The sequence below is a fragment of the Antedon bifida genome, chromosome 7 (assembly GCF_963402885.1).
Source record: "Antedon bifida chromosome 7, ecAntBifi1.1, whole genome shotgun sequence".
Lineage (NCBI taxonomy): Eukaryota > Metazoa > Echinodermata > Crinoidea > Comatulida > Antedonidae > Antedon > Antedon bifida.
In genome coordinates this window covers 25,391,299-25,405,464 of record NC_136232.1, presented here as the reverse complement: position 1 = coordinate 25,405,464, position 14,166 = coordinate 25,391,299, and the positions used below count along the sequence as shown (strand labels likewise).

Sequence of the window (14,166 nt, the reverse complement as noted above, 5' to 3'; positions counted from 1 at the left end):
TAATAAAAGTATGTTTGCAGAAAGGCTGGTTGTAGACTCAATTTATGAGGAAATTGATTCTGTTGACTGTTGGAGTTGGAAGCTTACACCTATATCATTTAAGAATTGTATTTAAAATTTGGAATTAAGGTATTTTTCATTACTTTTTACACACATTTTGTACTCATTTTAATATTAAATACACATTGGATTGTTGTATCTGGTGGATAAGGGTGGGGTCACAGCCTTTCCTACCAACTGTATATTTGGAAGCTAACTTTCCCATATATTTTATTTTTTTCTCCAAAAGCATATTGTCACAAATTGTTAACGTTTCCATTTAAACCTAATGTTGCATGTTTGAATCTAACTAGAGTTATCAGTGCAAATTCGGAGGTATGAACCCCAGGCTAGTAATCTGGAGGTTGTGAGTCACAAATACAAGTACGTCAGAGTAGTACAAACATCTGACCAATTGACCAGTTTGTTTAAACTTGATAATAGTTATGCTATAGCATATTCACAAATATAATTATACTGAATAAAAAACAGCACTTGAACATGCCTGGCCATACAGATTTTTTTCTCCATTTTTCAGAAATACATCAATAGATAGAAAACAAGCACTGTTATTTGACAAAATGGCTAAACCAGGTAGGTTCAATTTTACAAATTCTGGATTTAAATAATTATGCACATTGTTATAGATGACAATTAAGAAAAAAAAGTGTTATTTTGTCCTTTAAATATTTTAAGTAGTATAATTTGGTATTTGGTATCTCTAGTTGGTCATATTTTGGATTCTATGTATAATTGCTTATTTAGTGATGTAACATGAATTTTTCAAATTTTATTCTTTAAATGGAAGTTTAATTAAGTTGTGCCAAGTTTTATATTACTAAATAAGAAGGAATAAACAAAAGTATTAACTGTAAAACAAGAATATGTTATTCAAGGGATGTTTAACATTAACTTAACGTAAATAGTCCTGTAAATTATATTAATTTATTTTCTTCTCTTTCATTCCAGAAACCTTTAACAAATTTAATCAGGCTTTAGTAAGTTTTTCAACTTGGTATGATGAACGGTCACTTCTTAAGCAACTGAAAGTTTTGTTTCAAGGTTACATTTCAGAAGCTGCCTTAGATAAAGCCTCTACAACGATGGACTTGCTGAATAAGTTACGTGATTCTGGAGATCTGAGTTCAAATGATCTTACTCTACTTCATGATACCATAAAGGCCACTAAACAGTTTGCTCTTGTAGACAAACTTAAAATTCACTTTCCATCTTTTCCTGATGTTAGAAAAATCATTATTACAAAATTCAGTCATCATCAACAAAAGATTCTGAATTTAGGCAATGTACTGATACAGGAGGATGTGAACAAAATTGATAATGTGTACAATCATCCTCCAAAGAACTATCACGATGGATGGAGTCTTCTCATGGATTTACATCACACTAATGTAATTTGTGAAGAAGATAACAAAATTGATGAATTTATTGAGATATTAAAGGGTCTTGGACTACATAGGGCTGTAAAAACTCTTACTAAAGGTAAGTCATGGAACATTTTAACATTATAAAAAATAATTTTTAATTTAGTTTAGTTTTAAAAAGTTACTTACTTACTCATAAATAAATGTCCATAGTACTCCAATATTAAATTTTCTCCATATAATTTGAAACAAACATTTTGCTGTTAACAATGAAACTGATATTTATAAACTGTCTTAAATTGTATTCTTAAACTACATGCATTATTGGTGCACACAGTAAACAAACTTATTTTTGTTATACATTAATCAAATGCTAACATGGCAGACACAAGTAAAGTAGGATTTGCAATACACTATGTATTTCTACAAAGGTAAGGTAAGTAGTTTAATTAATAATAAAATATTAAATGTATTTTTTTATTTATTACAGATATTCAAATATCAGTCACTCTGAAACGGAAGACTGACTTTGAGAAGCAACAACCTCAAAAAAAGATCTGCGATGAATCTCTGTCACAAAGGACTTCCACTGAAGATAGCCCATCAAGAAATCTTGATGAAAAACTGCAGTCACTACAAAGAACTATTGATGAAATACTGCAATCTTTACCAAAAGTCTATAAAGTTTGGCCATCATTACTAAGAGCTGTTGATGAAAATCTACAATCTTTATCAACTCATATGCCATCTGTACTAAACACCATTGATGAAAAACTGCAATTAATACAAAGAACAATTAATCAAACTCTGCAATCATCACAGATTACTCTCACTGATGTTAGGCCATCTGAATTAAGAAGTATTGATAACAAACTGCAATTTTTAACCAATTTTCTTAAAGAAAATCGAAGATATCTGTCAATACCAAGCATTTGTGATTTCATAGTTGAACTTTACAAATATGAAAACACAATGAATAAAGATGATGAGAAAATTCTATTTTCAGCAATACAGCGATTTATTCATTTCTGTCAAGAAAATGGGTTAAAATTAACCAATGCAGAACATGGTTCTATAATATTCAACTTATCTGTGCTGGATCCTGCTGCTCTGGTGAACCTTTGGGAAATGTTTCAAAGCGGAAAGCTTCTTGTAAAATTATCAGAAATATTATTGGCAAAGAAGCAGCAGCAGAAATTTCAAATGGAATGGACAACATACATTGACAAAGAAAAATATCAAGAAGCACTCTATATGCTCGAAGAAGAAGGAATTTTTAAACCAATAACCCAATCTAAAAAAAACTGATATGTTACAGACTGATGGGCCGCAGATTCTTGCTTTTCATACATTATGGATATAAAGATGGGATGTGCACTTTTTAGAGTGATTTACTTGCACACATTTTCAACAAAATATAACAATTTAAGGAGGCATTAAGACTTCATATAGTGCAGGTAGATAATATCACTGAATATAATATTTTGTAACCTTTTAAAAATATCTTATGAAATAGAAAAATCTGTGGAATTATCGTCTAAAGAAGTTTCAGATGATGATGATGATGTTGATTCAAAAACAGGTGAGAGATCACTAAGCATTTATGTTTAGTCATTTATAAGTTTACATTTTGTTTTCCATCCATAGGTTATTTAATTTTTAACCTAATATTAGGATCTCATTGACAATGGTTAACAAACATTTGTTGATATAACAAACATCTATTGAAATCACTGTGGCCTAGATTTTAAACCTGTGCAATCCTGAACCTGAAATATGAATGAAAAAAACAATTTTCAATAAACTTTACTGTCTGCAATGCAAATTCCTAATAGTATGAGATGAGATTTGAGTTGCTGCATTAAAGCATTTTTGCTAATTATCCACATCATTCTAATACAGGAAATTTGTTATCCTATAAGATAAATTTTGCCACTAATATGTTTTATAAGAACATTTTATTGATTTAAATAGTATTTTTTATCAATCACCAGAGTAGTCACCTTCCTAATTTGGCGTTTTTATTTTTATTAAATAGTTAATACATTTAGTTAATACATTTAAGAAAATCTAACAGTTAATTATAAATTCAATTGTGAAACAAAAGGATAATCTTTCCATTTATATTCTTTTATTATCAGAAGCAATTATCGTTGTTCAATTCAATTATTTTGTTTATATAAAGCCAATGGTAAGGTTAGACAATCACAGAAAATTAATTGTTGCTACTGGTTTATTCCTGTTTTTTTGCTCAGTTTAAATATTCATGAAAAAACTTCTTCTTTTTAATGTTTTTTCTACAATTACAAATCTTTAGTAAAATTGTACAAAAGAAGCAAAAAAAAAATTTTTTCTGTGTAAATAGAGTAAGTAGAGTCAATAATCTTAGAATATTCTATTCAAATTATATCAAATAAAGCAAATTCCAAATAATGTTTATAAAGTATAATTGTTTACAGGTAATTCCAACATGGCTGCCAGTAAGCCGGACATCAATGATCTCACTCAGTGTAGCATATGCACTGATCAACTTAATGATCCAAGAACTTTAACTTGTCTCCACACCTTCTGTATGACATGTCTAGAAAAATGGGTGAAAAAAAAAGGGACACTCACTTGTCCAACATGCTGCGAAACATATCCAATTCCAGAGGGCGGTCTTCACAAGCTTGCACCGAACACGTTTCTAAACACCATTTTAGAAACTGAACTTTTGGAGAAAGATGCACAGAATTGTGTTTGTGGGATGGGTGAAAAAGTAGAAAGTTACTGTCAGGATTGTAAAGAGTACATATGTTTCATTTGTTGTGCTAGTCACAAAGGAATTCCAAATTTGAGAAATCACAAGTTGCATTCCATGAAAGAAATGAGCTCAATGCAGATTGCATCATTATATCCCCCACAGTGTGAGGCCCACAGTGAACATTTTAAATTTTACTGCAAAGATTGTGATCACCCGATCTGTGAGAGTTGTACAACTTCGGGTCACAGAGGTTGTAAAGCTACAGCAAAGCCAATAGCAATTTCAGAAGCATTTCAAATATTTATGAATACTTCTAAAAAATTAGAAAACAGCTTAAAAGAAATTCATGAGATTGATACAGAACTGGATAAAAATGAATCAAATTGTCTGCAAGATATTGAAGAGTATGTACAAGAAACCATCAAGACAATCAAAAGGAATGGAGAGGCAATGGAGAAGCAAGTGAAAACAATTTATAAAATAAAAAAGACAGAGATCGATGAACAAACAAAAGAATTAAATAAAACAGTTGCTGATGTGAACACAAAACTTGATTATCTTCATCAATTATTGAAAGGCAATGAAGCATCATCAAGGAAATCAAGTAAAATGAATGATTTACCAAAAAAACAGCCAATTGACGATGGACAAATTCACTTTTGCCAAATCAAACAGCAATTAGTTGAACTACAACAGATCGCCACAGAAAATGCGAAAAATGTGACAACTGCTGACTATCTAACATTACAAGGAAATGCATCTGTGATAGAAAATGAAACCATTGTAGTAAATGTAAGAAAACTACATAAATGTAAAGTAGATGCAACTCAACTGAATGCAACATGGTCTACACAGCATGAGCAGGAAAAAGTTAAGTTTAAAGAAAAAAAAGGAAAATATATATTGGAAAAATATGTTACAAGCCCAGGAGTTTGTAGATTAGATGTGACAGTTGATGGCAAAGACATTATAAATTCACCGAAGACAATAACAGTAGAAAAAGAATTGTTAAAATCTATCAAACTAGACCTTCTTGGTCAAGATGTACTTAAGTATGAAGATGATTGCTTGCTGGTTTCATGTTTGACAAATAAAATACTTAAGTATAACACATCAGGAGAACGCATTGGTAAAATTAAACTACCAAAAGGTACAATAGTTAACAGAATGTTCAAAATGAAAAATGGTGACATAACATTCAGTGGTAAGGAGTGCAGTGGTAAGGAGTGCATTACCATATGCAATATGCATGGTGAGGTGGTTAAAACATTTGGTCAAGAAGAATTAAAAAATCCAAGAGGTATCCATGTAGATGAGGAATCAAATGTTGTCTATGTAGCTGATGGTGACAATGGTACAGTGGTATTTAACATTGGTAATGGTCAGGTTATCAATAGATGGTCACAACCTGATACAAGTATCATAGATGTCACTTCTACAAACCAAAGACAGATTCTCATATTAACGTCACAACATGGATTACAACTGACCGATAATAATGGAGTTTTAATCAAACATCTTGATGTACCAATTTGTGGTTTTGATACAAAACAGACTGCAGTAGTAGTTGATAAAGATAATAACATCATTATATCAAGTGATTACAATGTACAACTCTGCAATAAAGATGGTCATTTCATTAAAGAAATTGATGAAGCAAAATGTTCCTTAGCAATATGTATCATTTCCCATCAGCCACGGAAAATTGCTGCAATAAGTTACAAAAAATTGAAGATATTGAATTACTAATATATTGAAATACTAAAACTTTGCAATAATGAACAGTTGAAAATAACACTTTAGTTTCCAATGGTACAGAGCACACTCTCTAAAATTCATTTCAGCTGCCAGGTAGACTACTATATTTTTTCTGTACTGTATTACTTGTGTTTATTATAATGTATTTCATTCATTCATATTTTCTATTATAATGAATGGCAATATCGATAATTAAGTGGTAATACTGTAGTTGATAAAAATAATATGTGTTTTTGCAATTGTAACGGTTATCACAGGAATGTGTATACCTTTTTTCAAATACTTGTATTGACGGGAGGTGTAGGGCACACCATGGGTTTAGAGATTCGTGTTTAAAGATTATGTATAGTACATTGAGTGGATATTTGAAATTTAATAAACTGTTTACATATTTTATACTTCAATGTATTACCTTATTTTGATTCTAATAGTCTTGTGGGGCATACAAACAATACTGCTCTACATTACGATGGTATTTTAAAACAATTTTTTTTTTGTATTTCAATATTTCATTAATTTTTTCAACAATTCAGTGTTTAACTAGGAATGTGATTTTGAAAGAATACAAATTCTTAATAATTCTTTGCTATGTGAAACAGTTTAAGTTTATTCTTACAATTAAAGATATATTGTTTGTTGAATATGCCATTTTAATGCCCCAAAATAGTTATTCACTTTGCCGAAAAATTGGATTTGTCTTTCATAATGTTTTTTTTCCTATGGAAATGATTAACTTGATTAAAACTACAAAATGGCCTATTCAAAGTCTTTTTTTTATTAACCTTCATTTTTCATATTTTTGGGGGACAATACACCTTCATGAATAATAATAATATCTGAAAATGTCACTTAAAAAAATGCATTTCCAAAAATGATTATACTTTCTTATTACAAACTATTGTTTGTGTGTTTATTTTGATTTTTAAACTCAAAGAAGCTCAGATTATTTTATCTCCATCCCAAAACCAGACACAGAAAAAAATCATACTAAACTTGAATAAAACAGTATAATTCATACAAGAAAACAAATCATTAGTGGAAGTTTATCTTTCATTTATTGTCAAGAACATATAGAGGTTCAACGTCATTTATAGAAAGTAATGATCCTTCATATCACGTATGAAGCAAACAAAGCAATCTGAACCTAGCTTCTGAATACACCAAGTAGGCTGTTAAAAGGTACCAGTTCTGGTCAACTTTTAAGATTAAATTGAAGTAACAAATGTATAAGATATCTGAAAAAACAACAATTTAAATAGAAAATCATGAATGGATAGGTTTAATTGCATGAAAGAAAGACATTTAAAAAATATGTAGGGTTAACTGTTGAATTAAATTACATTTGTAATAAAATAAAACCTACTATAATTGTCCATGTGCAAATTTCCTTTCTTTTTCTGTTGTTGCAAAAGTTGAGCAGCTACTGTGGTAAAGTGCTTTTCCTTTTAAAACCTGTGAATTGGAATCTGTGATCTGGAAAATAATAGAAAATCAATGGTTTTAAGTTTTGTACGGAGTACTTGTATTGAAAGCACTAACTGTAAAAATTAAGAATAAATTAATTTTCTTTTTTTTAAATTGCTACCTTAACATTCAACACGTTATTTTTGATTATATTGTATTTTTGTATTGTACTGTATATAAAGAGCTTTTTATTATATGTTATACTTTTTTATATGTTACTGATTACAAAATAAAGAATAAATGAATGAAATGAAATAAATGTCTTACAACACAGTAACTAGGAGTGAAGAACATTCTTGACATTGACCTTTGACATGCACCTTTGACATGCACCTATGACATTTAACTATGAAATAAAATAAAAAATTACTTGAACAGCAATGAAGTCACCAACACTTATTTGTTGCGCATGAGCAGACGTTTCGCTTTCTGGAATAATTTTATCCGATATGATAACTTTTGTGTTTGCGTCAATACGTCCTGCAAAATCATCTTCTGATCTCTTACTTTTCTGTTAATAAGAAATAATAATAAAAATTATTAAAAATTATTTCAATTAAAAAAAGTTTAGAAATTAGTAAAGCACATTCTCTGTACCAACTTGATTTTGATCGAATAATTTAACATGATAAAACTTTACCCCTTCAATTAGCACCAATTCCTGTCTTCCTACAAATTCTTCATTTACTTTCTTCATTGATTCTCTTGTCACTTTTATTATTTCATTTAATCTTATTTTTTTAATCTCCTCCGGGACGTCGTCCTTCATTCGATGGTAGGCATGTGTTTTCTAACAAGTAATTTAAACATGAAGTTGTATAATTTTGTATAATTACAGTGAGGTTCAGTGATTGAGTAGATTACGTAAAGGTGGTAATTTTTTCGATAAAGAGTGTATTACCTGTCGCATACTATAAGCAAAGAGAAATGCATAGTTGTAGTTGACTTGTTGAAGCAGTGACAACGTGTCCTGATGTTCCTCTTCTGTTTCACCACAAAATCCTGTGATAAAGTCACTTGTCAACGAAACATTAGGCAACACCTCCCTCACATGTTCTACAAGATCAAGATAGGCTTCACGAGTATACCTGAAATTAACAGCAAAATATTTAAACTTTTAGGTGGTTGTTGAGTTTAAGGACGGATTCTATTCATGCTATAACCCAAGAATGAAAGTGGTGCGGTGGTGGTCGCAAAAAAAGGGAAGAATCTCCTGTGGAAGTTACAGTGTTGGCAAAGATGTCTGTCAAAAAGTGGTCAGGTTGAAACCTTACCAACCGTACTCGTGGCTACTGTGGCTATTTAAATATTGCAAACAAAGATGATTATTTACCCTCTTCTCATTCTATGAAGTACATCTGAGTTACCGCTCTGAGCTGGTAGATGTAGGTGATTACAAATATTGGGACGATCCTTTATTACATCAAGTACCTGACAAGAGGACAAATATTTATTACAAATATTTCTGAACATTAATTCTATTGGAATAAATAAATCTCTATTTATCTTGGTAATTTTACCTTTACTTGTTAAGTATGGAAATGAAAACTAGAATTTTTTTATTTGGAAATAGAACTTCTTTATTTGGAAAAAAAATAATTTCTTTATTTGGAAATAGAATTCCTTTATTTGGAAATAGATCTCCTAAACTACTTGGTCAGGAGTGACAACCATTATGGTCACTTTTATTTTAACTCGAGATATATTCAATTTCTTTTGACAATTCATCTATCAATTCCATTTTTAAAGGATGTAATAAAAGAGTAAGAGCAGTTTTTAATTGATACAAATGTTAATCTGAAATTTGTCTTGAATAAGATCTGTTTACCTCATCTGGGAAATCTTTAGGATGCGGAGAAGTAAATCTTATCCTCATTTCTGGGTCAACAAGTGAGACTTTATCAAGAAGATCTGCAAAGCGTAAACCACCAACTTTAGGCTTATATATCGTACTGAAACCTTTCGCAATTGTATCAACTGCATTTTCTTTGGAATAATATACATCTTCAGATACATCACGATAGCTGTTAACATTCTGTCCAAGTAATGTCACCTCTTTCACGCCCTGTAATAGAAATTATGGATAATTTATACTCCCTGTTAGAAAAATGTGTTAAAGTGTGTGACATTAATCAACATATTGACCAAATTTTTATTAAAAAACTTGTTTTTTTTTTGGTTTTTGAAAAAAATGTAAGATAATTATATGTTATAATCTAACCTTGAAACAACTGACCTATTGACAGAGCTTTTACAAACCAAGGACATATCCTCATGTTAACATCATATCACGGATTAAAACTCACCGATAATGATGAAAAACTATATTAAAGTTTTCGATGAAGTTGGAAAGCTGAAATACCCACAAGCAGTAGTAGTAGTTGATAAATATGATACATTATTGTATCATGTCGATACAATGTACAACTCTTAAATCATAAAGATGGTAAATTCATAAAAGTGATTGGTGAAACAAAATGGGCAAAAGGTAACATTTCACATTAGCCATGAAAAATGTCTGTAATAGATTATCATGATAAAACAATGAAGTTATTCAATTACTAAAACTGCAATAATCTATGAACCATGAAAATCAATCACTCTATAACAATAACACTTTTCAAAATGGTTTCGAGCACCCTCTATAAAATCCTTACAGCTACAGGTACTATATTAGAGAAATATGGGCAAAAGGATTATGCATCATTTCACATCAGCCAACAATTGCTGAAATAAATCTGTCTACCACCAAAGCATTACAAATACTGAATTACTAAAACTATTTGATTAATCTATCAGCAAACTACACCAGAGTTACCTCTTTTATGCCCTGTAAAATAAAAAACTATGATGTAAGTTGCTACCAATTTATAATCTTTGGTAAAGAAATTAAGGTGCATTAATTAACCTGGATCATGTTAGCTAATTTGCATAAAAGTTCTGTATTAAGGTAGTCTACTTATTTTAAATAACCTTAAAGGTATGTAAGTCAATAAAATAATGTTTGATGATAATCATCACCCTTCTTTCAATGTAGACTTATTAGGACACAAGGTTAAGGTCAATAACAGTCCAGTCTGTTAATAGTCACATGGCAAAATATATTTAGTTTATGTTACTAAATAGCATAAGCATTATCCAATACAGGAACTTGTGTTTTAAGGTCAAACCATTGTTTGAAACAGGATATAAACAAGGAAAAACAAGGATTGTTTATATGTATATATATAAATATATTATATTGCAACATCGAATATACAGCAACAAATGTGTGTTAACAATGTTCAAAAGTTTTTAGATTAAACGCGACTATTGGTGTAAATTACAACTTAATCAATCTAGACTTTGTTGTGAAGGTAAGCTTTTTTTTAATGACAAATATATGTATGCATAATATAACTAATTATAGAATTCTTGAGATGGTTGAAGCATGACGGTTTAAGTCACATGTCTAATAAAAGTCTTCAACGATCCAGAGATTGACAAGATTTGCTGCCTAAAGTGCCATTTGATTGTGAACAGGTTATTTCAAGATGGCTGTTAGTAAGGTGAATACATTTATAGAAGACATCAACGATCATCTTGAGTGTGGAATATGCAAAAATCGACTTAACGATCCAAAAACTTTGAACTGTCTACACACCTTCTGTTTGACATGTCTAGAAAAATGTGTGACAACTAAAGGGACACTCACTTGTTCAACATGCTCAAAAACTTACCCAATTCCTGAGGGCGGGATTACAAAGCTTTCCACAAACACATTTCTAAAAAACATACTTGAAACTGTTGAACACTTTTTGGAAAAAATTGAAAAGAAATGTGTTTGTGAAAAGGGTGAAAAAGTGGAAAGTTACTGTCAGGATTGTAAGGAGTACATATGTTCCATATGTTGTGCCAGTCATAAAGGAATTCCAGCTTTGAGAAGTCACAAGCTATACTCAATGAATGAGATGAAAGAAATGAGCTCAATACAGATTGCATCATTGCATCCCCCACAGTGCGAGGTTCATGAAAAACCTTTGGAATTTTACTGCAAGGATTGTGAAAACCCAATCTGTGTAAATTGTACAATCTTGGGCCACAGAGATTGTGAAGGGAGACAAAAGCCAATAGCAATTATAGAAGCATTTAAAACATTTAAGGAAACTACAACAAAGTTAGAAAAGGATGCAAATACTTATACAACAGAATTAGAAAAGAGCTTAATAGAGGTTTACGAGATTGACATAGGACTGTACAAAAATAAGAAAAATTGTTTGCAAGATATTGAAGATTGTGTAGAAGAAACCATTACGGCAATCAGAAAGAAAGGAGAGGCACTGAAGAACCAAGTGAAAACAATTTATGAAGAGAAAAAGACAGAGATTGGTGAACAAATAAATGAATTTAAAAAAACAATATCTGATATGAAAACAAAACTGAATTTACTTCATCAAATATTAAAAGGCAATGAAGTATCAGCAATTGCATCGGGTAAAATGATAGTTAGAGCACTGACAGACAGAATGAATGATTTACCAAAAACACAGCAAATCGATGACGGACAAACTGACTTTTATCAAATCAAACAGCAATTTGTTCAACTACAAAAGTTCAATCCTGAAAATGTAATAAAAGTGACAACAGCTGACCATTTAACTTTACAAGGAAAGGAATCTGTGATAGAAAATGAAACCATTGTAATAAAAGTAATAAAACTAAAAGAATGTGAAGTAGATACAACTCAACTGAATGCAACATGGTCACAGCAAACTAAGTTTCAAGAACAAAACGGAGAATATGTATTGACAAGAAAATGTACAAGCCCGGGAGATTGTAGATTAGATGTGACAGTTGATGGCAAACACATCATAAATTCACCAATGACAATCACAGTACAAAAAGAATTAATCAATTCTATCAAGCTGAACTATGGTGGCCAAAATGTAGATGAAGATGATTGCTTGTTGATTTCAGATTGGACAAATCAAATATGTTAGTACAAGTATAATTTATTAGAAGTATATATTGGTAAAATTAAACTACTATAAAGTACAAAGTTTACAGAATGTTCAAAATGAATAAAAGTTCTTGATGAAGTGTCTGATAATGTTGAAGTTGGAAAGCTGAAAACCCCATGTTCAGTAATATTTGATAAAGATGATAACATCATTTTATCACGTCAATATAATGTACAAAAAAATGTTAACTTTTCACAAAAAGTTGCTGCAATAAATCAGTATAATTATTAGAAACATAGACAGACATATTTGAGAAATGTACAACACGTAATAATGTTTCACCTGTTCAGAAAGTACTCTGATCTCTTCTAAAATCGAGGTCATAGGTCGACTTCTTTCCCTTCCTCTTGTGAAAGGCACAATACAGTAGCTGCACATGTTATCACAACCTCTCATTATAGAACTACAATTAAGGATAATAAAAACAATATACTTATATATAAATAGTTCTATGCCTATTGTGTTTATATATATAAATAGATAAATGATAATTGTTATCACCAGTAGTAAAGTAAGTCTTAAGTAGGAAGATGTTTTGCTCAACTCTGCAAGTAAAATGTACATCATTGGTTGAAGGTGTACTGTCCCCCAAAAACATGAACATTGAAGATTAATAATAAAAAAAGACCTTGAATAGCATTTTTAACAAAGTTAATCACTTCCGTAGAAAAAAATGTTTTCACTAATATAAAAAGACAAAAAAAACAGTTAAATTCAACTGAAAGCCTATTGACTTCCAATTTTTGGCTTTAAGTCTTTTTTTTTTGCTTTTTGTAAAGATGTATTGTCACCCTGAAAAAATAATTCTTAAACATTTTTTGTTGAATGTTCCATAATAGAATAGTTATCCACTTTGACCAAAAATTGGATTGAAAAAAAAATTGATTTAGCTAAAAAAACTGTAATGCAAAAAATAGTCAAATTGGCTGCCAACCACTGGGTTTTTGTCTTTTTGTAAGTGAAAACATTATTTTTTCGGCTTTTTTTCTACGAACGTGAATAACTTTATTAAAACTAAAAAATAAGTCTGATTTAATTAATCTTTATTTTTCATGTTTTACATCTTTAAAAGTTTTTCAGGTATATAATTTGTTTCCATCCAATTTTTGGTATTAAAAGTTAATAACTATTATGTGACATTAAAATGGCATATTAAAAAAAACATTTGCAAAAATTAAAATTTTTTAAGGGGAAACTATATCATTAAGAGATAAAATTTGTATTCAGATGGAACTTGACCAACTATCTCGTTATTATGGTCTCTCCAACACCCCTCATTAAGCGTAAGCTTAATGAAGAATAAAAAGAGAAATCCAATAATATATGTTTTAATTGTTATCATATGCATCCTTTCCGTGGTTGCTAAACCTAGAGTTTAAACAAATCAAAATTGTTTGTTTAGGAGTATAAAATAAAAGCCAAATTATGTATTTTTGCGCTATGTATTCCTTCTTTTCTCATTGTTTTCTAAATCGCAAGACTGAGTTTACATACACAAATGCAGATGGTGAGTTTTGGTTGAGGCGTACAGGCATCACGTCTGCATACGTCTCATCAATAGATAACATAGTGTTAATGGCAGCTTGACGAGATTCTGAAACATCCAGTAACCGAGGTAGATCTCTATATGCGTCAGGACCGGCAATCACATCAATTATTTTACTTTTATCAAGAATCTTCTTCTTCAGCCTCTCTGCCATACATCCTGTAAGAATATAAGTAAATCAAGTTGAACAACCTGGAGAATGTTCATAAAGCTCTGTCTACACTATCAAACTGC

At 30.3% G+C, this 14,166-nt stretch overlaps 4 protein-coding genes across 7 annotated transcripts in view; 2 read left to right on the top strand and 2 right to left on the bottom strand.

The window, feature by feature from the left end:
• The window catches only part of LOC144848763 (macoilin-1-like), a 148,597-nt gene that overhangs the window by 44,140 nt on the left and 90,291 nt on the right, over positions 1-14,166 (top strand). The window lies entirely within an intron of this gene.
• LOC144848825 (LYR motif-containing protein 2-like) overlaps positions 1-14,166 on the bottom strand; it is a 102,762-nt gene that overhangs the window by 51,342 nt on the left and 37,254 nt on the right. The window lies entirely within an intron of this gene.
• The window catches only part of LOC144848769 (mitochondrial tRNA methylthiotransferase CDK5RAP1-like), a 73,107-nt gene that overhangs the window by 57,171 nt on the left and 1,770 nt on the right, over positions 1-14,166 (bottom strand). For 2 of the 4 annotated variants that reach the window (XM_078705685.1, XM_078705686.1), the window contains exons 4-10: positions 13,881-14,091; positions 12,669-12,789; positions 9,215-9,451; positions 8,720-8,817; positions 8,288-8,474; positions 8,027-8,176; positions 7,757-7,897 (exon numbers count right to left, since the gene is read on the bottom strand). In XM_078705685.1, the coding sequence (XP_078561811.1) occupies positions 7,757-7,897; positions 8,027-8,176; positions 8,288-8,474; positions 8,720-8,817; positions 9,215-9,451; positions 12,669-12,789; positions 13,881-14,091 (1,145 nt within the window). Of the gene's footprint in view, positions 1-6,941; positions 7,158-7,243; positions 7,396-7,756; positions 7,898-8,026; positions 8,177-8,287; positions 8,475-8,719; positions 8,818-9,214; positions 9,452-12,668; positions 12,790-13,880; positions 14,092-14,166 lie in introns of those variants that run through there. The other 2 variants (XM_078705684.1, XM_078705683.1) reach the window with 2 other exon arrangements.
• LOC144848828 (E3 ubiquitin-protein ligase TRIM45-like) lies at positions 10,919-12,674 on the top strand. Its single transcript, XM_078705762.1, has one exon. It carries the CDS (start codon positions 10,920-10,922, stop codon positions 12,363-12,365), a length of 1,446 nt encoding a protein of 481 aa, XP_078561888.1. The 5' UTR covers position 10,919; the 3' UTR covers positions 12,366-12,674.

Coding starts and splice junctions, on each gene's coding strand:
- LOC144848828 (XM_078705762.1), top strand. CDS start 10,920: ATGGCTGTTAGTAAGGTGAATACATTTATAGAAGACATCAACGATCAT.